The sequence below is a fragment of the Chrysochloris asiatica genome, unplaced genomic scaffold (assembly GCF_000296735.1).
Source record: "Chrysochloris asiatica unplaced genomic scaffold, ChrAsi1.0 scaffold00047, whole genome shotgun sequence".
Classification (NCBI taxonomy): Eukaryota; Metazoa; Chordata; class Mammalia; order Afrosoricida; family Chrysochloridae; genus Chrysochloris; species Chrysochloris asiatica.
Genome location: NW_006408565.1, coordinates 4,226,296 through 4,252,566, shown reverse-complemented (window position 1 = coordinate 4,252,566; position 26,271 = coordinate 4,226,296). Strand labels below are relative to the sequence as shown.

Below are 26,271 nucleotides of genomic sequence, written 5' to 3'. Positions count from 1 at the left end.
CTGAATGAGGAAGTGCCCCAGAACGCAACAGCCTTCATCCAGCTTTTCTTCTCTGTCTACTCTCTCTCATGGTGATTGTATCCATTCGAATGTCTTGAAACATGATGCTGACACCAATGCTCCCAAAGTTTTTATCTTCAGCCCAGAACATTCCTCTGGTCTCCAGTCACCTTGATATTTCTACTTGAATATCTAACAGGTATCTCAAATTTAACAGGTTTTATGAGTCAGAACTGACTCGACGGCACTTAACAACAATGTCAAAATGTTAACATTCCTTCCCAAACCTACTCTGGCTGCTGTCACCCCCATCTGTATAAGAGTCCCATCCTCCTATTTGCTCAGGCCAAAAACTTTGGCATCCTTCTTGACGCCTCTTTTACTCACACCCCACATCCAACCAACTGGCAAATCCGATTGGTCCTCCAAATGCCTTTGGAATTCAGACTTCTCCACTCTTCGAAGTCCGCTGCTGCTGCCCTCACTGAGCCACCAGCATCTCACCTGTATGATTGCAATGACTTCTGTCCTTGGCTCCCCACAGTCTATTCTCTACATAGCAACCAGGATTCTTCTCATGTCACTCAGATTAAAAGCTGAAGTCCTTAAAATTTTCTTCAAGACCTATAATGTTTGATACCCTGCCTGTCTCCCTGACTTCATCTCCTACTCCCCTCCCGGCTCCATGGTCTGAACACTAACCTCTTTATTTTCCTCCAATACACAGACAAGGGCCTCCTATCCTCAGGTCCTTGCTATTTCCTTTACTTTCTAGCTAACCTTCTTCAGACCTTTTACCTAAAACCTTTCACTGGGAAATCTTCCCTAACTGACCTGACATACAATCGACTCAAATCAACTCATCTCACATTCCTTTCCCTGCTCTGTTTTTCTCCATGGCACTTAGCTGATATATCATATGTTTTATTCATTTGTTGTGTGTCTCCTCCCATAAACAGCATTATTGGCCGTTTTATTTGCTCCTGTATTCTGACACGCAATAGGAGCCTAATAAATATCTGAAGGATAAATTCAGATGTTTAACCCCAATAAATAAAAACCTAGGTGCTGTGGATAAATGAGCTGAACTGCAAGATCGTTTTGAACAAGATTGGTGGTTGAAGCTGACCAGCTGCTCCTTGGAAGCCCTACACAGGGTCGCTATGGGTCAGAATCACTCAAAGGCACTTAGCAACAACAATGCAGATAGAGCCCAGGAATCTGCATTTTAAAAGGTACCCCCAAATGTGATGCGGTAGGATCAGCACTGGACTACTAACCACAAGGTTGGTCGTTCAAACCCACCAGACACACCATGGAAACCCTATAAGGGGTCTCTATGAGTCAGACCTAATTTGACAGCACTTAACAACTCTCAGCAGTGAAGAAGTTTATGACTATCTCAAACTCCAGCTCCCTCACTTCACAGATGACTTCAACTGAGACCAGAGGTGGAAGGAGGACCCAAAGGGCAGAGGGAAGACTAGAGCTAGGTGTTGGACACCTGGTTCTCTCTACAGCTCCTACTCGCCCGGGCCTGCTCAGTCTAGTTCCAGAGACTGAAGGAATCACTGAGTCACTGGAACTCAAGTAGCTCAGAGCAGGAAGTGGCTCCCAGCACCAAGGGAAGGGTGGGGCAGTGTGGGGATTGTTGTTGGTTGCACTCCAGGTGGTTTTGACTCATAGCAAGCACGGTAGAGAGTTACAACTGCCCCATAGGATTTTCAAAACTACTGTGGAGTAGCTGGTTGCCTGGAACCACCAAATTTTGCATTTTGGGCAGTGTAAAGATGCCCTCATTTCTACCAGTTAACTGAGGCTGAGGTTGAAAGAGGGAAAGGCAGAGTTGAAACTGGCCTCCACCATCCCTGAGAAGCCCTCTCTTGCCTGAACTTTGCCTTTGACCAAAGTAACCTGGGACCTGGATTTGCCTCCAAGTTCCCCTCCTCCACCCTCTGGTTTTCAGGTGGAGTCTGGATAGTTTAAGAAGACTGTATGATGACTTTAGTAATTATCCCCACTTCTTGAATGAGGAAACAGGATCAGAGGAATTAAGCAACCTTCCTAATGCCTCACCCAAGGTGAAATAAAACAAATGCTTAATTTTAAGTATTGATCACAGCCTTTGAAATGGTTAATCCCATTAAAAATAAAATAACAAAAGCTGTGGTTGTCAGTAACCAACAAATGGAATTGAGCTAAATTGTAATTCAGCTTGTTAGGTGCCATTGGTTCTGACTCATAATGACCCTGTAAAGAGTTTCTGAGGAGTGGCTGGTGAGTTTGAACCGATGACCCTAGGGCTCAAATTGATCTTGTGGTCCAACGCATTATCCTGGAGTGCTACACCAGGCCTCCATAATTCAACTTGGGTGGATTTAATTTTATTTCTCAATTTATTTTTTCTTCTTTATTGTACTATTATCAGTATTTTCTTTTTGTTTGTTTTGTGGGTGGATTTGGAAGTCTAGCTCTGATATGGGGTGGTGGAGGGAAGCTGGCAGCTATAATTTGGTGGTGCTTCTATGACAGTAGGTTAGGTGTAGTTCCTAAATGTTTGTGTCCCCAAATTCTTAAACCTGGGTCACCTGAGGCATTTGAGGGAAACTCAGATTCCCATCACCTTCCCTGGAGATACTGGAGTCAGTGTGTCTGGGATGGGACCTAGGAATCAGGGTTTTAAGAACCATCCTGGTTCAGTACCCTATGGATTCCCTAAGTATTCCTCTTCTTGCTACACGGAATGAGGTCTTGGCATTGGGTTCTCTCTCATCCCTAAAAGGATTAGAAATAACAAGCCCCAATTCCAGCATACTGAAAAAAAACACTAGTGTAAATAAATCGTGGTAGATTATTGTGCTTGTCAAAGTCACCTTGGAGAATTCCTTTTCCAATGCTTCCAAGAATGTCTTGGGTACCTTTATGACTCTAACACCTGCCAGTTTGTCATATTGTGGTGGTTTGGATGTTGCTAGGATACTGGTAGTTTTGCCACCAGTATTTCAAATACCATTGTTGTTGTTGTCAGGTGCCATCGAGTCGGAACCGACTCATAGCGACCCCATGCACAGCAGAACAAAACAATGTCTGATCCTGGGCCAACCTCACTACCGCTGCCACACTTGATGCCATCAATGATGCCACCTGGCTGATCCATCTCATTGGGGGGTCTTCCTCTTTTTCTCTGACCCTCCACCCTACCCAGCATGACATCCTTCTCCAACGATTGTTCCCTCCGGACAATATGTCCAAAGTAGGAGAGACAAAGCTTAGCCATCCTGGCCTCCAAGGAGCACTCTGGCTGCACTTCTTCCAAAACAGATCTATTGGTTCTTTTGGCAGTCCATGGCACTTTCAGTATTCTCCTCCAACACCACAACTCAAAGGCATCAATTCTTCTACGATCTTCTTTATTCACTGTCCAGCTTTCGCATCCATATGAGGCTATTGAAAACACCATGGCCTGGGTCAGGAGCACCTTAGTCCTCAAGCTGACATCTCTGTTCTTCAATACTTTAAAAAGTTCCTGTGCAGCAGATTTGCCCAGTGCAATACGTCGTCTGATCTCTTGACTGCTACTTCCGCGAGTGTTGATAGTTGATCCAAGAAGAATGAAGTCCTTGACAACTTCAAATACCATTAGTATTTCAAATAACCATGGTGAACAAGTTTGTTTCTTTATTTAAAGCAGACTTTCTTGGCTAAATATTTAATTCAGAACAATCTCATCTTTTTTTTCCTCTCATAAAGCAGTCTTAAACTTCTCGGAGACTTGAGTATATATATTACTGTATATTAATTGTGTCCTAAAATGATACGTTGAAATCCTAACCTCTGTATCTGTGATGTGCTCTTGTTTGGGAGAAATGGGCCTTTCTTTGAAGATAGTATCAGTTAAGTCATATGGGAATAGAGTGGGTCCTCATCCTAATTCCTTCTGAGACTCATGAACAGGTAGAACAGACACGGAAACAGTCACACACACAGAGGAAACACACCACATGAAGATGCATCTTCAAGCCAAGGAATGTCAAGAAATGCCTGAAAACAACCAGAAACTAGAGACAACTAGACATTGTTTCCCTAGCACAGACACCAGGAGAGAATATGATCTTGCTAACATCCTGAACTCTGGTAGTGTAGTGGTTACGAATTGGGCTGCGAACCTTAAGGTCAGCAGTTCGAAACTACCAGCCGCTCCGCGGGAGAAAAATGAGGCTTTCTACTCCTGTAAAGATTTACACCCTCGGAAACCCTGTACAGGGTCGCTATGGGTCAGAACCGACTCGACGGCACTTAACAACAACATCCTGAATGCCAACTCCTAGCTTACAGAACTTCAAGAAAATAAATGTCTGTTCCTTAAAGCACCCATTTTGTGATATTTTGTTATGGAAGCCTACAAAACTAAGACACTGGTCTTGAGGGGGAAACATCAGTGTAACATACTGGCCTCTACTATGTCTCATCTTTGAGTGTTGAATCCTGTTTTAGTTACCTAGTACTACTACAAAAGAAATCTCCCAAATGAATAATCTAATAAACATATATTTTCTCAACAATTTGGGGGACTATAAGCTCAAGTTCAGGGTTTCAGCTCTCAAGGGAAGGCTTTTTCTCTGTTGGTGCCGAGTTTCTTCTCCTGAACAATCTTCATGTTGCTTGGCATCTCTCTTCCCTCATCTCTGGACAAGTTTGTTTCAAGACAGTTTCCAGACTAAGACAGGTCGGGCGATCTACTTTAGATAATCAGCTAACAAAAACCCTACGGATCACAACGGAATAGTGTCCAATTTAGTGCTGGAAGCTGACCTCCTAGGTTGGAAATCTCTCAAAGTCAACAGTGGCCACAGCCATGGACTGGGGCATACCAACCATCGTGAAGCTGGCACAGAACCAAGTGATGTTTTGTTCTGTTGTACGTGAGTCACAGCCAACTTGATATTAACTAACTACTACCACCTTTATGACTCAGCAGCTATTGGGAAGAGACCTGTTGTAGCTGGATTATCCAAATGCGTGGTTGGGGAAGATGGCCACAGTCTGTTGGGAGCAAGCTTTGTGGGAAGACCAGCTTGACTGGTTCCACCACCTTAGTGCATTTGGGATTTGGACTCAGGACTACTTGACTCCCCCCACTCCAATCTTTCTTTACTCTCCAGCACCAGCTTTCCCCAGTTCACATACGTAGAGCTGCAATGATGTGCTTGGATCCTTGGCCTCATGGTCAAAACTACCCCTCAAAAAGACATGTTTACATATGTGAGAAGTCGTAGGCCTTTGCCAGTTATAACAATACTTCCTGCTTTCTCCCTCACACCCATTCTTCCAATCCCTGCCAGTTCTTGCTAAAGGATGGATCTAGTTGAGTAACTTATACTCAAAATCATTCTCTAGTTTCCCATTGCCATCACATCAGGCGGACACTCCCTGGTTTGACATTTAGGTCTGCTGTTATTGAAGTCCTGGTATGGCACTGTAGGATAAGCACTGGACTGCTAACCACAAAGTGAGTGGTTCAAACTCACCAGCCACTCCATGGAAACCCAATACAGCATGGCTATGAGTTGGAACTGACTCAACAGTACAAACAACAACATAACAACACAGGAATCCTGCTGGTGCAGTGGTTAAACACTTGGTTGCTAGAGAGGTAGGTGGTTTGGAACAATTAGCTGCTCAGGAGGAAACACCTGGTGATGTGCTTTCATAATGATTTACAGCCTAGGCAACTCGATGGGGCACTTCTGTGTCCTATAGGGTCAGTATGAGTCAGGACTGACTCAATGGCACAGTTTGTTGTTGTTGTGAAGTGCTGTCAAGTCGGTTCTGACCCATAGTGATCCTGTATAGGGTTTCCAAGGAGCAACTGGTGAGCTTGAACTGCCGACCTCGCAGTTCAAATGGCTTTGCAGTCTGGTGCATTAACCCACAGTGCCACACAATAACAACACAGAATCCCAGGGTGGTACAAACCATTAGCATGTTTGGCTACTATCTAAAAGGTTCAAACCCACTCAAAGGTACCTTAGAAAATCTGGGCATCTACTTCTAAAGTTAGCCATTGGAAATCCTATGTAGCACAGTTCTACTCTGATATACATGGGGTCTCCATGAGTCAGAACTAACTCAACAACTGAAGTACCATTCCCTGTGGTGGTAGGCAGAGCATTGGGTCATAAAAAGGTCTTTATTCTAATTCCAAAAAGCTGTAAATGTTACATGACAAAAGGGGAAAATATCCTGGATGAAACCCAATTTGGAGTCCTGGTGTGGTTCTGTAGGATAAGGTCATTGGAAGTGCAAGGTCAGCAGTTCAAACTCACCAGCTGCTCCTCGGAAACCCTATACAGGGTCGCTAAGATTTGGAACCAACTCGATAACACGTAACAAGCCCAATTGAATCACATGAGTCTTTAAAAGCAGACACCTTTTCTCAGCTGCTATCAGACAGAAATATGAAGATGGAAGAAGTATCAGAGAGATACTGCTAGCTTTGAAGATGGCAAAAGGGGAATGCAGACAGCCTCTGGAAGCTAGAAAAGGGATGCCAACAGATTCTCCTCTGGAGTCTCCAGAAGGACTCAGCCCTGCTGACAACTTGATGTTAGCCTAGTTGTTGTTGTTGTTAAGTACTGTGGAGTCGACTCCAACTCATAGTGACCCTGCACAGGGTTTCCCAGACTGTAAATCTTTACGGGAGCAGAACACCTCATCTTTCTCCCATGGAATCACTGGTAGTTTCGAACTGCTGACCTTGAGGTTGGCAGCCCGATTCGTAACCACTATGCTACCAGAGCTCCTGCCTAGTAAGACCCTGTAATAATACTGTTTTAAGCTACTAAAGTAGAATTTGTTAAGACAGCAATAGAAACCATTCAATTCCATAGAAGCTTCTTCCATCTTCCAACCAGTTCATTTTCTGCTCTTCTTCATCCCAGATATCATGGCTATTACTATCTCATTTTGGCTTGTGCTGGTGTCTCTGCTTTCATCAGAACTCCTTGTCTTCCACTCCACACAGTCTTCAGTATCAACTACCTGGTACCAGTACTCACCTTTCTGCCTACCCATCCTGGGGCCTCACCAGCAGGCCATGAGCTCTGAAAGCAGTGTCTGTGACTTATTTCCTGAAGTCCCAAGTGGCCCATGTTGTTCCTGGCCAAGAGTGGTCTGTTAGGGGTTTGCATAAAGGAAATAGGACATCCGTATGTAAGAATCTCTGGTTCTTTCCTGCTAGCCTCCTGGGGATCTTGAAAATAACCAATTCTACCAAGTCATGTAGAAGAGGAGGCAGTTCCACAGGTAGTACTGGGGAAGGAGTTTCAAGCTTCAATGTCAAATGACAAAACCAAGGATAGAACATGGTACCATTTGTATTTTTAAAAAAAGAATATTTGTACAGATTTAAAAACAATTATTTATGGAAAAGGATTCCTATATGGTACTAATGGTTTACACTTGACTGCTCACTTAAAGGTTGAGAATTCAAACTCACTCAGTAGTGCTGAGGAAGAAAGCCCTGGCAATCAACTTCTGTATGATTACCCCTAAGAAACCCCTATGGAGTTTCTACTTGGAAACAAATGGGGTCATTCATTATGAGTCAGAATTTGACTTAATGGCAACAGGCTTTATTTATGGAAAACCACAAAAGCGAAGTTTTTGATGTTAGGTGTTGAATCAATTCTGACTCATAGCAACCCCATGTGATGGAGTAGAACTGCCTTGTAAGTTCTCTTGCTAGAATCCTTATGGGAGCAGATCCCCAGGTCTTTCTCCTGCAGAGCTGCTGGATGAGTTTCAACTGTCAACCTCTTAGTGAGTCACTAAGGATGTGTAACTTGGCTCCTTGAAAAAGAGGTTTAAGAGTATATAACACCCTGGTGTCTTCTGAATTCTGTGACACACATAGTACCTGCTCAAAAAAAAAAAAAACCAATATTGATTCCTGAGTTGTAGTGCCAGAAGAGATCCACTCCGTCTGTCTGCTTCCAAAGCACTCTCAGCTTAGAATAAAGCCAGGAAGTAGGTAGAGCCCAGATGAAAAGGACATTTGGAAGCATAAACTTAAAATGCACTGAATCAGAAAAGTAAAAAGCTTCCCCAGGGACTGTGAAGCCAGGTTTGGGAATCTACTGATTTAATCCAACCTCTGTTGTTTTATGAATAAGGAGAGCGAGTGACTTATCCAAAGCCACTAAGTCAGAGGCACATGAGAGTGTTCAGGTATGTTTGATAATGACAATGACAATGTCAACCCCATCCCTGCCCATCCTCACTGAGGGACTTTCCCCTTAGAAGGTCAGGAAAATAGAGAAGAAAACACCATCTTTAATCAAACCACCTGCACAGAGACCCGGGGAGCATTCCCGCCTCACAAAGTCCCAGTGAGAAGAGAACCTGGTCCCCTTGCAAAAACCATCTTATAAAAACAAAAGGCTTCAAAGCACCAGTGGCTAAACCCGTTGAGTAGAAAGAGGGCTGGGGTAGGGTGACAGCTCTCTGGGGGTGCTAGGAGGGCTGGAGGCAGAAGTTGAATAGCCTAAAGGGAACCGCTCCCCTCTGGAGCTGTACCCACCAGCTGGCTGGGCTGACCGTCTGGGACCTCAGTGCTCCTGGGGCTGGCCCCATAGCACAGCACCACAAATGGAACAGAGGGGATGTGGTCCTAGCTCCGGGATAGTTGGCCTTACAGAGTAGGAAATGCTGAATGCAAGGGTGGAGAGCAAGAACAGAGCAGATAGGCTCAGATCTATAAATGGTTTGCACTGTCAGGCTCCTTCCAGTTTCCCTGTGCCTCCCACCCTCCTTCCTAACCCACAGACTGGGATATTGAGCCCTGACCTTCAGTTAGGGGCCTCACTGACCTGTGCTGAGATCGCAGGGTCCTCAAGGGTGTAGTGGGAGTTGGGGAGAATGGGGTCTTGCCTCTAAATGGAGATACTAGCCCTGCTGACAGCCCCTATGACCCACGTCCCCATTCTGCCTGTTCAGAACTCCTGGGCTTTAGAGCTTGCCTATGGACACTGGAGTGGTCATTGGACTGATCTGTAAACACTTCCACTCTGGAACCACAGGTCTTCCGACTCATGAGGTGGATGGAGTCTTCTGGGGTTGGTGGCATTGGATAGGGATCACAGGTGCAGCTGGGTGGGCCAGTTGAGTTGTGGCTCCCCCTATACTAGAGAAGAGAACTTGAAGGCTTACCAAGTGTGGTTAGAGGCTGAGTATAAGAAGGCTTCCCCGTGGGTCAGGCTAAATTCAGGGCTCTAGGCTCCATCCATCTGATTCCCAACAAGAGAATGGGTATATTGCTTTAAGAGAAGCATTGGCAAGTGGTGGCAGTGTGTGTGTGTGTTTGTGTGTGTGTGTGCTAGAGACCATGTCTACAGAGGGTCCAAGCTGGAAGGGAGTTTGGAAATGGAATTTAGAGACCAGTTTTCTTGGAGTCTGGCAAAACACAAAGTGCACTGCGTTCAAGGCCTGCCTCCACCACCCAGCTGTGGTCTCAAGCAAATTGCTTCACATCCCTAGGCCTCAGTTTTCACATCTACAAAATGGGAATTCTAATTCCAGCCTAGAGCAAGGAACTGAGAGCCAAATGAGAAGGCTAGAAAGATTTCCATCCGCTAAGGGATTATTTCAATTAATCAAGATGGGGATGCGGAGGCCCAGAGAGGATAAAGGCTTTCTCAGCTGTCACATAGAGTCAGTGATGAAACTAGGATTAGAATCTAAGACGGCTGCTCTCAGTTCACGTATTTTCCCCAGGGCTTCTGAATGTGTGTGGTGCATCTGTCCCTCCTGCTTTGTCTCTGGACAGAAAGCAGGATGCGGGGTGAAGGGCGAGAAAGGAGAGGCAGAAGGAAAAGGGAGGGGCGCTGGAGCGCACACCACGGTTGTGATAAAAAAAAAAAATACAAAGCCCGCGACCCCTTTCCCCCGCCCCGCTCCGCCCCGCTCCGCCCCACCCCTGAAGTCCGGGCTGCTATGAGCCAAGGCCAAGGCCAAGTCCGTGTCAGCTTCTCTGGCTGTAGATTCAGGTCCAGCAGAAGAAGGCTGCAGTCACTCTGCGAGCCGCCAGGAGATGCGCCTGCCCATCTTGGCGGGAGCTGGCGAGAGCCGCAGTTAGTCCAGCCGCCTGGGGTGCGGCACCAGGGAGTGTGCCGGACAGAAGCTAACCCGACCTGGAAGGAACAAAGGCAGGATGGGGGTTAGGAAATAGACCCCGAAGGTATGGGGATGGAGAGACCCCCGGCTGCTCACCCTCCCTTTCTTTGCTCCAACACTTACGTCCCTTTTCCCCCACCCCACCCCACCCCACCCAGCTCCGCGCCGTGACCCACGTGTACAAAGGCTGCAGTTGTAAATGCGACGTCTTCTGGGGCGCCTGGTAACCGTAGGAGTCAAAGCCACCGATGAAGTCAACTGCAGACGGGGAAGTTCGGCAAGATTAGAAGTGTGTGGGCAGGGAGGTGGAGCAAGATATAAGAATCTGGGTCCTGATAGGGAGGAATCTGAGGGGCAGGACCCTTAACCCCTGGAAAAGAAGCCAGATCCCAAACAGGAGTTTACAGGTGAGGCTTCAGAGGGATGGGCCTATGAAGGCCAGACGCCAAGGATTCAAGCCAGGAGTGGATCAAGGACCTGAGAAGGTGGGGTGTGAGGGGCGGAATGGGCCTATCAGGAGAAGGTCCTTGGGGGCGAGATAGGGAAGGGGCTGAGCCAGGCAGGGGTGGGGTTTGTAGAGCCGCTAAGAGGGGCAGGACCTAAGTGAGGCGGATATGGGGGCGGAGCAAGGGCCATTGAATCCACTCTCTGGATGTCTGGCCCTACCCACATGGGCTTACTAGTGGACTTCCGCTGGCTCTAGTGTCCCCTCAGAGGGGCTCAGGGGCCAGCACCCGGTCCCTCCCGCCGCAACCTGTTCGGGCCCCTGTCCAAGGTCCTGAAGGCGCGGGTTGGCGAGCGGCCAAGTTTCCCCACTTCCCTAGACTAGGCGCCACACTCACAGCTGTCCTCCTCCTCCAGGAACACTTTGCTCACGTAGCAGGCGAACACGAAGCCGAATAGCTGGGGGAGGGGACAGCATATCAGGGAGGAAAGGAGAAGAAGGCCTCTCTGGGATTCCTGCCAGGCTCTTCCTGCCTGGCTGGGGGGTGGGGGGAGAGGGAGGGGAACGACGACCGACAGGGTGTCAAGATGTAGACAAACTCCTAACAACCGTAAGTTAAATGATTACACCTTAAAGTCAAATGTACCTGGTTCCATTCTCTGTTCTGAGAGTGTGAATTTGAACAAGTAATTACTTTACCAGCCCTGGGCTTCCACAGCTGAGCAAACAGCACATTAGGTTATGTGACATTATGTGTGAAAAGTACCTAGGCTGGATTTGGTACTGAGCACCTCTTCTAGAAACGGGAACTATTACTATTTGGGGACCATTTCCACGTCACTAAGCACTTAAACAACCACTCTCTTATTTTATTCTGAAAACTCTGTGAGGTGAATATTCTCATTCCTCTTTGCAAACAAAGATACAAACTTGGAGAGGGCAAATGACTTGTCCAAGGTCACACAACAGGGGTATTGAAGGTTCAAACCCAGAAATGATTCATTTAGTTCATTAGTTCTGCTCACTCCGTGCATGGGAACAGGAAGAGTGAAGGGAGGGGGTACAAGGTGTGGACATAGGCCTGATAGAAAGACCTAGATTCATCATCCCCTTCTTCACCAGGGCTTGGCAAAGGGGCTGGAGAGGACAGGACAGGAGGACTCACTGGACCGGGGTGAGACAGAATAAGAAGACTCACTGCCAGGAAGATCTGCAGGGCGCTGCTGAGTGCCTCAATGTAGGGATAATCAAGCAGGCAGCCTGTGACGGAGATGACATGGTGGTCCTCCAAGGCCAGGCGGGAGTTCAGGACAGGTGTCACCAGGCAGCCAGGACCGTTCTCCATCCACCAGGAACGGTGCAGGGATGTGTTGAAAGTCATGATGAAGTCCCTGTCCTGGGGGCAAAGGGGCCTGGGATACTGAGCAGGGAGGAGAGAGAGATACTCCCCGGGCTCCGGGAGATCCTACATAATAAGGTTTATTTCATACTTGGCTGGCTTGAGTGTGCAGGTATGGGAGTTTACACCTGTAAGTCCATATTTGGCCACTAGGTGGCACTTGATGACCGTGCAGGTGTTATTTATAACAGATGGAAGAGATAGTTGCTGACCTACTGGAGTTCCTAATTTCAGGGCTGGAAGGGACATTAACAGTGACTGTGTCAAATTTCCCACCTATTGGTGAAATCCTCACTATAAACTCCTTCATGGCCCATTTCATCTCAACTGTTCTCCATGTGTGTGACCTTGGGCAAAAACTCTCATTTCTTTGATTCTCAGTCTCTCCATTTATTAAGTGGGGACAGGGCTAGCTTAAATCAGAAATTCTCAGGAGTGAAGAAGTCCTCAAAGTGCACTTACTATTTATTCATCAATTCACTCACTCACCCACTCAGTCAACATATAGTCACTGTGTGTCAATAAAGTGCGAAGTACTTATTTTTAGGTGTCCTGAGTTATATAGGGTTTCCAAAGCGGAAAATCTTTATAGGAGCAGAAAGCCTCATCTTTCTCTCACAGAGCACTTGTGGATTTGAATCACCCACTTTGTGTTTAGCAGTCCAGTGTTTACTTTACAGCACCACCAGTGCTCTTTAGATATATATTATTCCATCGTCTCAGCAACTGCATGAAGTTGGGGTTAAAAATCATCTCCAGTTGATAGAAGAGGAAACAGAAGCTCAGAGAGGTTAAGCCACTTGCCCAGGGTCACACAGGAAATGTTAAAGTTGGGATTTGAATCTAGCAAGGTCAGGCAGCAAAGCCAATGTTCTTATTCACATATTTTTGCCTCCCTTAACTATGAAAATAAAATTATGTTCTTCTGAGCTTGCGCTTCTTCAAGGTAAACATACTTTCTTTAATAGTTCTCCATATGACACGCTATGGGTCAGAATCGATTCGACATCACTTCACAACAACAACAACATATGATATAAACCAAACCTGTTACCACTGACTCTATTCTGACTCCTATCAACTGTACAGGACGGAGTAGAGGTGCCTCATAGGCTTTCTAAGGCTGTAACTGCCACATCGTTTTGTCATGGAGTAGCCAGTGGGTTTGAACTTGCTGATCTTTTCATTAGCAGCTGAGAGCTTTACCACTGTGCTTCCAGGGCTCCTCCCATATGCCACAGTCCCCTCAATTTCCCCTGAACAAATACTAACTTACCATTTGGCAAAATATTGATCAGAATTGAGCTCAACTCTCTGTGGTCTAGGAGTCTTGGTGGCATACTGGGCTACGGGCTGCTGACCATAAGGCCAGCAGTTCAATCCCCCAGTCACTATGAAGGAGAAAGATGAGGTTTTCTGCTCCCATAAAGATTTAGAGGCTCAGAAACTCTATACAGGCTGACAGCACACAGCCACTGACCAATCATTCTGTGGTATAAGTAATAAAAATGCCATCCCTTGCTCGCACTGAACATTCTGTCTCTATTAATGGGGACTAAGAGTAGCCTGGAGTCCTGGTATAGCGCTGTAGGTTAATGCACCAGACTGCAAAGCCGTGGAACTGCAAGGTCGGAGGTTCAAGCTCACCAGCTGCTCCTCAGGAACCCTATACAGGGTTGCTATGAGTTGGAACCGACTCAACGTCACTTAACAACAAGAGTAGCCTAGTGTGGTGTTGTAGAACAGCACTGGACTGTGAACCACAAGGTTGGCAATTCAAACCCACCAACTGATCCTTGGAAATCCTACACAGGAATTGCTAGGAGTCTAAAGCAATTCAGCACTTAACAAGAGTCGCTCAGAAACCCTAACGGCATGGTGGTCAAAAGTCCAGCAGTACAAAGCCACTAGTTGCTACTCAGGAGAACGACGTGGCAGTCTGCCTCTATAAATAGTCCAGCCTTGGAAGCCCTTTGGGGAGGTTCTACTCTGTCCTATAGAATTGCTATGAGTCCGAATTGACTCATTGCCAGTGGTGGGCTTAGTTTTGAGTTTGGTAAGAATAGCTTTCTGGGCTCCCACATACTACTGATTTTTACTGAGCTTGTAATCAACTGGGACCCCCAGCTCATCTTCAGCCTTAACTGCTCCATCATTTGTTTTAAAGAAATGCAGAGGAAGTCAGAAATAAAATGCCGGGATAAGAGCTGGGGAGCACAGATTATTTGGTTGTACAGAGGGAGGTGTCTCCAATAGATGATGCCCCAATCCCACACCACACTTGGAACCCTTGGGCTAGGGAGTGGGAACACTATCCTATGGCACTGAGAAGCCTGGGGCTTACCTGGGACAGTTGTCCAACCTCCAGGTAGAAGCAGATGATAAATGCATTCCAGCCAACCCAGAGCACCAGCCAGGCTGCATACTGGGGAAAGCAAATGTGGGGTCAGGGTAGGATCTGGGATAATGGGGATGGCACGTGTCAATGAAATGGGGCTCAAGGACCAAGGAGACCTTTGCAAGGGAATATGACAAGAGCTCCCTTAGTGTGCACTTTGGAGTTGGCAAGTCATTTTTACATCAGTCCAGTTCTTACAACAGCCCTTCAAGGTAGGCACTGCCCTCTTCAGAGACAACTAACTTGAGATCCAGAGAGGAGATTTAAGTTGTCCAAGATCACACAACTAGGAAGAGGTAGAACTGGCACTCCAACCCAAATTCTCTGATGGCTAATCTGACCCTCTCTGCAGAAAACAACACCCACCAGAGCAGCAATCTCTAGAATATTCTCAGAGCTACATGCAGATGCTTGGGTCCTACCTTCACACCTACTGATTTGGGATCTCTAGGATGGCGCTCAGGAGTATTTGAAACAATCCCTAGAGGTTGGAGACAGCGGCCATGAAAGAGCAGGGACCCTGCCCACCTTCCTCACCACTGTGAAGTGGTGCCTAGAACATAGGACAAGCTTCAGTCAATAGCTGTAAGAAGTGGCTTCAAATGTGTTGCATGGTGGGTCACAGCTGGCAATTGGAAGTGAGGTGTTGGAAGATCTGAGACAGAGGACAGAATTTTTCTAGAGCGGGAGGAAGGAATGGGAGACTTCTTCACTTTCTAGGAAGAAGCCTTTATAAGAATAAGTACTTGTCTTTTGTGAGAAGGTAAGTAGAGGCAGAAACTCTAGATGAAAAGAAACCGGAAGTTATCCCACAGCCTGGTGCCTGAGTGTAAGAGTGCAGCAGCATCTCATATACTCTGCGTATACGGAGATGAGAGGACTCGTGGTGTGGTGCTGTTGGATCAGCACCAGACCCTTCAAACGTTTAAACCCACCAGTTGCTCCTTGAAGGCTCTACACAAGGTTGCTATGTGTTAGAACGGATTTGACGGCACTTAACAACAACAACAAGGGGATGAGAGAGGTGGGGTTGGGGCAGGACAACGGGTGGGATCTAGAGGAAGGCAGGGATGAGTAGACCATGCTGAGGCCCCAAAGAGACACAGGGAATCTCAACTGAACCCTGGAAGCTCTCGCTATGTTACTCTCTTCCCTGCCCTTCCTTGCTCTGGAAAAGACACGGCTTCACTCAGGCCTATCACTGCAACTCCAGCCATCCTTCCAGCTGGCTGGATGGAGAGGACAGGAGGGCAAATGCTGGCAATGGCCCTTTAGAGATCCACGTCCCATGGCAAAGGGCTAGAGAGAAGCAGCTTAGAGGAGCTTTGGGAGCTGGTTGTACCTGTGATTCCAGTGACCGTCACCAGTCAGACAGTGAGGTTCACAGCAGTACCTGGGGCTTACGTGAGAACCAGATAGAAGGGTTCTTTATCTCACATCTCGGATGAGAGGGGGCTTTGGAAGGGTGCTGCTCACCTGGCTCCTTGGAGCTTAGCCTATAAGAAATGGTGGGAAGCCCTAGAATGAGTGCGTATGTATGGGCTCTGGTGACAGTGTGACTTTGTGTCACTGTTGTTGTGAGGGTCAAACACTCATGTAGTAATCTACCCACAAAGTCTTCTCTGTCAAGACAGGCTTGTGAATGGATCACCGAGGATAGCAGGGGACATGGGTGAGTTTAGCCAAAAACAGGAGCTTGACAAAGACCAGAGGGCTAGAGCTTGTAATGAGGAAAGAGGAGGGAGCTAGAGACAAAATACGACTTGTGATATTGGAGAGCAGGTAGACACCAATCTCATAGCCACACTAGCTACTCTAAACCAGATCCCCGATGAGCAAGGGCAGCAGGGACGGACACCAAGCCTTCAGAAGGGTCAAATCCTCAGGGCATCCCGCTGACAAGAATATACTTCTGAGAAACTGAAGACCAAACCCATCTCTGCTTTGTCTCTCACACTGGCTTACTGAGGCAGCACAGTTAACATGACAAGAGACTTCCCTCTGGACCTGATGTTCTAATCTTGGCTCTGCCACTTATTAGCTGTGTGACCTTAGGAAACCTTGTAATCTTTCTGAGCCTCAGTTTCCTCATCTAGAAATCAGAGTACAAAGACGTATCTCGCAGGGCTGTTGTAAAGATGAGGAAAAGCATGCAAAACACTTAGGAGCATGCCTGGTACATGGTAGGTCCTTACTAAATAACACGTCTTGTTGATATCTGGATTATCTCCCCAGGAAATTTTTAGAAAAAGATCAACCCTCTCTCCACTGCACCAAGGAGTACTGGGATTTGGGGGCGTCTATTCCACCAGCAGAGCTGGAGCCAAGACAGAGCAGGAGTCTGGGTGTCCATGGGAGGGGAAGCACTTCTGGCTGGAGGAACAGGGTGGGTGAATAGGGCTGAGGAGAAGAGGGCAGCTTGGGAAGGAACTGAGTGAGTCGTACCAGAATGAGGTACCGGGAGCGGTACTGCACTGTGCCGAAGATGCCCAGGATGACGGCCATGATGTGTAGGAAGTTGGCTAGGATGGGTGCCCACTGGTAACCCAGGAAGTCAAAGATCTGCCGCTCCAGCGCAGCCACCTGTGGGGAGAGAGCAGGCTGAGGCCATAGTCATGGGGACTCCTTCTTGACCCTGTGGAGCAGGTGACATCATGTTGGGGAGGACAAACCTGGGGCTGGGGAAGGGGAGGGGGTATTAGGTGGTGCAGCATCCTGGTCATCACTATAGGGTAGGCTGCAGAGATTTGGAAGCCAGTGTTTAGAATAGCTCTCTCCTTCTCCATTACCAGCTCAAGCTCTTGTATCGTCCCCGTGTGGAGTTGTCAGCCAGCAGAGTCAGGATCCCCCAGATCCTCTCGCTCAGCCCAAGCCCTAGACCTGAGCCCTGGGCCTGGCTCGCCCATGAATTCCTTCCATGATCCACAGGTCTCAGAGAAAAGGTGTTTCTTCACTCTCCTTCTTCCTTTCCCTGTTCCCACACTCTTTGGTAGTTTCCTTCTACACTAATGCTGTGCTCGGTCATGTGACTTGCTTTGCCTATTGGGACTTTAGCAAGCGTACAAGTTAAGGAGTCCTGGTGTGGTATTGGGTAATCATCACTGGACTGCAAGGTCAATTTGAAACTGTAAGGCCGGCAGTTCAAACTTACCAGCTGCTCCTTGGAAACCCTATACAGGGTCACTATGAATCAGAAACAACTCGATGACGCTTAACAACAATGACAACATACAAGCTAAGGCTTGAAGAATGCTTATGCATTTGAAGTTTGCTCACTTGCGTCACAGACACCACTTTGTGAACAAGGTCACGCTATCCCAGGGAGGATAAGAGGTTGCATGGAAGAGAACTGAGGTAAACCAATGGACAAGCATGGGAGTGAGGTCCTCCTAGATCATTCAGCAACTAGCCAACCCAACCCACCCACAGAATTACGAGCTAAACAAAAGAGTTATTTTAAGCCACTAAGTTGTGAAGTAATTTGTTCTGTGGCAAAAGCTAAGTGATACAGGGAGTTAATTAGCACCCCTTCGAAGCAGCTTGGTTCAATCTGTCAGCATGCATTTAGGAATGAAGATGTCAAGGATATTTATTGTTTTTCACTGACCAACATCTCATCTTCCAATGACAGAATCCACCTCTGTTCTGATGAACCACCACCACCCAAACACTCTGTCCATGTGCCTTGGGTGCAACTGACACCATTTCTAGTTTCTGAGGTAGGTATGCAATCCTGACCTATCCAAATAATCATAGATCGAACGGTTGGTTTAGGGAAGGGTACTCACTACTCCGGGTCCCAGGCCTGAGAGTCACCATAGATATTTGCTGGAGCAATTGAGGAAAAGATGCACTCTAATGGCAAGGCTGTCTAACAGGAATAGTGTCAGCTTGAAGCTCATGGCTGACTTTGCACTTGGGGGGTTGGGGGTGGGGGTGTGAGCCTGCCTGAGAAAGAAGCCACAACCCAAGGACAAAGAGACAATGGAGTAAAAGTAATCAAGTGCGAGAAATGTCCTTATGACATTGTTTTAGGTCCTGGATCCAGCCATGATTAAAGTTGATTCTCTCCTCTTGTCCTCTTCGGTCACTTACAACTAAGAGTCCTGACTGGGGCAGAGAAGAGGGTATGTCTGGGAAGGAAGGGGAAGATTCTGATCCAGTGAAATGGTCTCAGAGCCTTTTTTCCTGCCAAGGAGGTGGGAGGTAGAGTTGATGCTGCTACACAGATGGCAAAGCTTGGGCAGAGACCAAGGAATCTGTAGGCTTGGGTAAGAGGGTAAGAAGAGCTTGGTGGCGCCAGGCCCAATCCTGGCACCTACCCAGCCTGCCTCTTGCTAGTACCTCCCCTCCCAGGACTCTGCAGACTGTAATGAGCTTTCCAAGTTCACGGCAGAAAAGTAGAGCTGGGATCATTATCTTCTTTTGGAGACAACATAAGGTTCAGAGAGGGGAAGTGACTTGCCCAAGGTCACACAGCAGGTTAGTGGCAGAGCCAGACAGTCATTCTGCCTCTCTCTGCCACCTGTCCCATCTCAACAAAGACACACTACCTTTCCCAATGGGTACTGGCCTGGGAGTCAAGAGATGTGGATTCAAATGGAGGCTCTACCACCGGCTCCGGGGTGACCCTGAGTAGGCTCCCACATTCCTCATTGATACATAGAGGGCTCTGGACTTGATGATCTCCACAGGCCCTTCCAGCTTTGATGCCACTGGCTGACCCTGAGAGAGAAGCTCCTCCCCAGGCTTGCTCAGGGCCCATTGCCAAAGTCTCTGTGTGCTGCTTCCTCTCCCGAAGGATCTTCCCTCACTTCACCGCTTTCCCCTTCCACTTCGACTCTGCCAGGCCTGAAGTCACAGGTGCATCTGGTGGTCTGGGGTCCAGCTTGATGCTCTCACTCAGTTAGGGGAGGAGGTCCCCATCTGAGGATAGAGGAGACCGTGACAGAGAGGTTCAGGCTGACAGTGTAGCTGATGAGACATCCCACCAGAATGTACCCCCTATTCCACCCTGTACCCTTCAAGGCCCTTCTGTGTTGATTGAGCAGCATGGAGAGTTAAAAAAAAAAGGAAAATAAGAACCTTCAGAGTTACTCAGACTCAAGCTGAAATCCTAGCTAAGTGTGATTTATAGCAAGTCACTTTCCCTCTCTGAGCGTATTTCTTTGACTATCAATAGGGAAGCTAATCCTTCCTCTGAGAAGCTGTTAGGAAAATGTTAGTGACATCACATCAACTAGCAGATAATTAGACTTAATAAATGCTAAGCACCGGTGAGTCAGTTTCAACTCAAAATGACGTTGTATAGGGTTTTCCAAGGAGCGGCTGCTGAGTTTGAACTACCAACCTTGAGGTTTGCAGTCCAGTGCTGATCCTACAGTGCCATACCAGAAGTCCAGACTTAATCATTGTTGTTGTTGTTAAGTGCTGTCGAGTTGATTCCAACCCATAGCGACCCTACATAGGGTTTCCAAGGAGAAGCTGGTGAGTTTAAACCACTGACCTTGTGGTTCAAACAGCTTTGCAGTCTGGTGCGTTAACCCACAGCTCCACAATGGAGGTTAATTAACAGGAGTCCTGGTGTGGCACTGTGGGTTAATGCCTAGGACTACAAAGTCAGCTTGAACCTCAAGGTCGGCAGTTCGAACTCACCAGTCACTCCTCAGAAACCTTATACAGGGTTGCTATGGGTTGGAACCAACTCAATGACGGCATTTAACAACAACAACAATGAACAGTTAAAGAAGAAGACCCTCAATGAGATGGATTGACGCAGGGGCTACAACACTGGGTTCCAACATAGCCATGGTTGTGAGGATGGTGTAGGACTAGGCAGTGTTTCATCATTCTGCTCACATGGGTTCACTGAAAGTCAGAAAGGACTCGATGCCAGGTAGTAATAACAATGAACACAAGATTTATCTAAGCTTCTTAAGGCCTGCGAGGACCTGGTTCAATCCTTTATTCTCTATCAGTGCCTGCCCCCAACCAGCTGAAGCCACTTGCTGTGCATTTCCTTTTCCTTTTATCCACATCCTTCTTGGTCCTCACAGCGCAGCTCTATTCCCTCCTTTTCTAGGATGACCTCTCTGAGTGCTCTGGCCCAAAGGGAGTCCTCCTTCCACTGAACCTAGAGTGCAGGCTGTCACCGCCATTCTCAGGGTACTGAGCTACCACCCAGTCATCCCTGCAGCCTCCCATCCGCCATTCATCCACATCCCACCCCATACCACTTGATACATCCCTCCAACATCCAACGTGCCTTCATCCCCCAGAGGTCTTCATTTATTCATTCACAGAGCATTTAGTGTTAGGCTCTGTGCAGGTACTGACTGGAATGCTGAATTGATAGGTCCTGGTCACCTCCCTTTGGGAACTCAGAGTCCATCCAGTAGAGGAAATGGATGGGACATCGCAATGACAAGGACAGACCAGTATAGTCCATGCTACAACCCAGACCTGCAGGATGCTGCCTCTCTCTCCCAATGGTAAGTGCAGATAACGATTTAAATATCTTTTTAAAAAATGGAGATTCCGAGTCTTATACATAATATCAATCAATGCTGAAGTTACTGGTATTTTCACTTAGAAATTCATGTTAAATACCTTCTGTCTTTGCAACGATGATCTGCAGATAATTAACAAATAAGGATAAACACAACACAGAAGAAAACACTTCCCATTCTGTTTCACCCATTTAGAAATATTAATAATAATAATAATACAGTCATAATCTGAGGGTTATGATGATTGTATACTACCACTGGCCTTGTTGTGCCTTTGATGGAAGGACTTGTGTGGCGGCAACAGCAACTTACCCCTTATTAACAATTTCAATGTGAATACACTGAGAAAAAAAACGACTTTGGGATGTTTATACCCGGCCAGCTGGGAAGTCCAGTGGAGCTGGCTTCTGGAATCTCTCCCCTCAGTGGGCTAGCATGAAACCTCCTGTGGACAACAGATGTAGCCTCCTCCCAATCTCCCGGAAGAGTGGGGCTGGATACCCCTTCATCTCAACCTTTCCTCTCTGCCAAAAGCTTTTTCCAAAATATGCATCTGGTTAGGTCAATCCGTCATCAATGCAGCCCAGATTTGTTGTTGCTGCTAAGTCCTGTTGAGTCGGTACTGACTCATAGTGACCCTGTAACAGGGTTTCTGAGGCTGTAAATCTTTGTGGGAGCAGAAAGCTATCTTCCACGGAGTGACTGGTGGGCTCAAGCCACCACCCTTGTGGTTCGAAGCCCAGTGCTTATTCTACACAGCCACCATGCTCCCACAGCCCAGAGAGCTTGGGGAGAATTACATGGCTTCTAGGACCACCATAACCCCAGCCACACAATCCCTTAGCCACGATGGAACCCAGTCACTATGGATGAGTCCCCACATTTGTTAACTGAAGCGTGACAGCTAAGAGCAAGTCACCCAAGTCTCACAGCCCTATCTTAATCTGTCAATGACCAAAAAGTTCCACACTCTTCCTCCTTGGGCCTCTACCCTTGACCTCCACAATGCTCTGTGCGTTTGTCTCCTGACCTAGTTCCTTCTGACTCTTCCATCTATTCCTACAAACCAGAAAATGCCTCTGTATTCCCAGCTTGTGCCTTAGAAACATGGCAATTTAGTATCTTATACATAAGGTTACTGGCATTTTCAGTTAGAAAACCAAGTCTGCTTCTGAAACAATGACTCACAGTTAGCAAACAGGAGAAACAAGATACCCTTTGCACCTTCACTCAAGGAAGCAGCTTTCCCTCTCATCCCAGGTTCCTCCAGCCCATAGGTGGGGTCAGTGTGCCCCTGAGGCCTTTGGTTGCTCCGCCCTCTTCAAGGCTGGCCTCCAGGTCAAGCCACTTCTTTGAAAAGGTTTTGGCTCCTTCATTATCCTCATTGATTTCTACATCCCGGAACCACCCATCTGGCACTCTGACCTCTCAGTGTCGCAAATTTCTGTCCCATGACCTTCCCTCCAGCTTCTTATTCTTGGTATGTCATCATCTGTAACTGCTCTGCCTCCAAATCATCAGTTTGACAGACCTCTCTGACCTCCCCAGCTTACTTCCCGACACCCTTCCCCATGAAGATGGCTATAGTCTCGTGTGCATTGGTCCCCCTGCCTCCGCCCCTCTATGCTTTCCCATTCAGCAGACCTCTTCTTTCTTCACGTCCCAGCTCACCCTGCTGGTATGCCATGATGGTGATCCTTTATTGCAGGGGGTGCCCTGAGTTGTGCCCAGAGCCCAAACTTCCTTGCTCCTCTGCCTTTTCATTACATTTGTCAGAAAACCCTACATCTGGATAAACCCAAAGAAGTCAATGTTGCTGGAGAAAGTCTCTTCATGGGGTGATCTGGGTCAATCATAGATCCACAATCAATGATTTCAAGAGGTTCCCAGATACCCTACCACGGTTCTTGGGCAAACTCACTTTATCTGATAACTATTACAGATATTCTCATTCTCGTCAACTCTCCCTTCTCCCTGATGATCTATCTGGTCTCCCTCCTTCAATATGTGTCTTGTTATTGCTAAGTACTGTTGAAAGGAGCTCTGGTAGCATGGTGGTTACAAATTGGGCTGTGAACCTTAAGGTCAGCAGTTTGAAACTACCAGCTGTTCCATGGGAGAAAGATGATGCTTTCTGCTCCCGTAAAGATTTACAGCCTCAGAATCCCTGTACAGGGTCACTATAAGTTGGAATCGACTCCACAGCACACAACAACAACAACAACTACTACTGATGAGTAGGCAGGCCCCCAACTCATAGCCACTCCATAATCAATAAGACCAGACGGCTGTGATCCACAGTGTGGTGCTATAGGATCAGCATTGGACTGCGAACCACAAGGTAGACAGCTCAAACCCATCAGCTACTCGTCGGAAATCCTATACAAGGTAACAATGAGTCAGAACCAACCGGATGACACTTAACATCAATAACTGTGATGCACAGGATTTTCATTGGCTGATTATTTTAAAGTAAATCACCTTTTCCCCCAGCCCATCTTCGTCTGGGCGTGCTGCTGAAACCTTCAGCATCCTAATAACAAACCTCCAATGAAGAGCCGGGAACTGAACCTAGTCTCCAGCATGGAAGATGCTGCTTCCTCGTGTCTTCTCAGGAGCCCACCCCATCTACCACCCCTCCTCTGTTATGAACTCAACTTCTCCCTCTTCCTGGGGTCCTTCCCACTGGCCCTTAAACACACCCAAGTGTCTCCACTTTAAAAAAGAAAAATAAAAAACCCTTCAGCTGATGTTTTATTTCTCTCAACAGTTTCACAATTCAAATTCTTTAAGAGGTTCTCCACACCTTTACCTATCACTCATTGCTCTGTCCACTGCAATGTGGTTTTCTGCCTGGCCACTCACACGATTCTTGATTCTTGTGGAGGTTAACAGTGACCTCTGACCTCTGGGTCACTAAATCCAGCGGATGAGTTTCAATCCTTATTTCTTCATTTCACCTGACCTCAGCTGGTCTCTCTCCTGCTAGCAACTCTCTCTCCTCCAGCTTCTGGCAGCAGGAAGTCCAGTGGGCTATGGAGACCAGCTGCCTGGATTAGAACCCTAGTACTAGAGGCTACCATACCACTCTAGACAAGTCATTGAACCTTTTTGGACCTCAGTTTCCTTGCCAACAAAACGGAGACGATTCACAGTAACCTAACACCACTCCCCCCACCCCTGCCCTGCCCCATAGGGTTGTGAGGAAAATCAGTGGGATATAAAATTCTATTCTTGTGAAGCACCCTCTGGCCTGCCTCCCCCCACTTAGTTTTTCCATGGTACCTATTCACTCTGTATTTACTGTCTGTCTGTCTCCAGCATTAGGCAGGCGCCTTGAGGGCAGGGAGTTTGTAAATTGCTGTATTTCCAGTGACCAGAAAACAGTGCTTATCACATGTAGATGCTTAAAATTCAACTCATTCTCTGCCCTCCCTGACTCCTCTTGTGATTCCAGTACAGCTCAACCTTGGGTACCTCCCAGACCCCCAAATATCAGAGGGCCTCAAGCCATATCATGGCCCTTTCAAGTTCCATGAATCACAGGAAATGTATCCTAGGAAACTTGACCACCTGTTTATGCTTCAGCCTCCAACCCCTTTATAACCAACTGTCCAGTTGGACATCTTAAACTCAACATCTTAAAATCTGGTCCATTCCCAAGATTTGGACCCACATCCCTCCTGCTGTATGAGCTAGAAACCACACCTCCCTGCTCCCTCACACCTACAACCAGCCAGCCATCAAGTCCTGACTTTGAGCTCCCAAATCTCACACCTGGTCACTTTTTTCACCTATCTTCATCCTCACCTAGCCAGTTGCAATGCCAGCCTCCACCCCGGCTGGGCTGTGTAGCCTACTTCAGCCTAACCCACCCCTCTCCTCTCCAGCATGACGCCTTGCCTCCACGGGGCTCCCCTGCTGCCCCTCCCCCTGCCCTCAGTTCCCTACCCCCACCCCTGATTATTTATTTATCTGGTAACTGCCAGCTGAGGGGGATGCAGTTGCCATGGGAACCTTCAGACCTGAGTAAGGGCTGCCTCTGTTCTCAGTAGGATGCTCTTGTCTGTCTAGACGTCAACCCCAGGAGCCCAACACCAGGTGGGGGGTGGGGGTGAAGGATGAATAATGCAGATGGACCCCTTCTCCCCACCAACTCCAGGAAACTGGCTGGGGCAGAGGGTGGGGAGGAGGCTGGACTCAGGGCCATGAACCCATCAGAAGTCTCTTGTGCCCAAGCCATCCCCAGTCAATTCTGCAAGTCAACAACTTCCCTGGCCAAAATTCCAGCCATGTCACCCGCCATAGGGCCTTAGATACAGAAGTCAGACTGTCTGAAGAATGGCAAGGTTGGTGCCCCTTAAGTTTCTGGAGAAGGGTTTAGTACAGCACTATCCCTCAGAATGACTTTAATTCACAGAGGGGGGGGAGGGGGGAGGGGGGAAGAGCTTCTTGAGGTCAGTGAATCGCTAACTCTTTTGAGTGACCTTAGATAAGTTACTGCCCCTCTCTAAGCTTCAGTTTCCTCACTGGGAAAATATGCTGAGGATTCAAGCAGTTCATGTAGAACCCTCAGCCCAGCACTTGGCACACACTCAATATCCACATGGTAGCAGTCTTTCAGGCAACCCCAAGCCCAACCCCTCTTTTCCCAGTGGATTTCTGAGGCAGCTGACAAAATTAAACTTGACTCAGCCCCTCATCCGTGAAATGAGGGAGTGGGCCTGGAGCTACAGACGGGAGAGCAGGAAGGGCCCCCCCCAAAGGGCCCCAGGGGATCAGCTGGTCCAACCCCCTCATTAGGGAAGTGAGCAAACTGACAGACAGTGGAGGGGGGCAAAGACTTGTCCAAAGCCAGGGGCTTCTCCTGAACTCTTCCTCCATCTCCAGGTTCTAGCTATAGAACCTCGGAGCATGAGCTGAAATAAACACCAAGGATGAAATAAAAGGAACAGAGAGCGCAGGAGACCAAGTGCTCTATGGCAGGGTCGGGGAAGATGCCTACTAGGGACTCAAATCATTGACCAAATATTTTTTGAGCACCTACTACGTGCTTTGCCCCAGGATCTTCTGGGAATGGATGATGGGGGACTGCTCTCCCAGGTTCCCGATCCACTGCCCCAAGTGACCTGTGGAAACTCCTCCTGCTTCCTAACACTCACACACACACACATATACACACACACACCTCACATTCCCTATATCCCCTCTTCCAATGGCTTCCCTGACCCATTGATTGTAGCATAGTGGTTACAAATCGGGCTGCGAACCTTAAGGTCAGCTGCTCCGTGGGAGAAAGATGAGGCTTTCTGCTCCTGTAAAGATTTACAGCCCCGGAAACCCTGTA

The 26,271-nt window shown here is 47.6% G+C and overlaps 1 protein-coding gene across 1 annotated transcript in view; it reads right to left on the bottom strand.

The window, feature by feature from the left end:
- Positions 1 to 10,131: 10,131 nt before the first annotated feature.
- NKAIN1 (Na+/K+ transporting ATPase interacting 1) overlaps positions 10,132 to 26,271 on the bottom strand; it is a 57,911-nt gene continuing 41,771 nt past the window's right edge. Inside the window, exons 2-7 of the mRNA XM_006862370.1 lie at positions 16,861 to 16,998; positions 14,362 to 14,442; positions 11,817 to 12,014; positions 11,016 to 11,076; positions 10,297 to 10,431; positions 10,132 to 10,190 (exon numbers count right to left, since the gene is read on the bottom strand). Coding sequence (XP_006862432.1) covers positions 10,132 to 10,190; positions 10,297 to 10,431; positions 11,016 to 11,076; positions 11,817 to 12,014; positions 14,362 to 14,442; positions 16,861 to 16,998 — 672 coding nt within the window. The remainder of the gene's footprint in view (positions 10,191 to 10,296; positions 10,432 to 11,015; positions 11,077 to 11,816; positions 12,015 to 14,361; positions 14,443 to 16,860; positions 16,999 to 26,271) is intronic.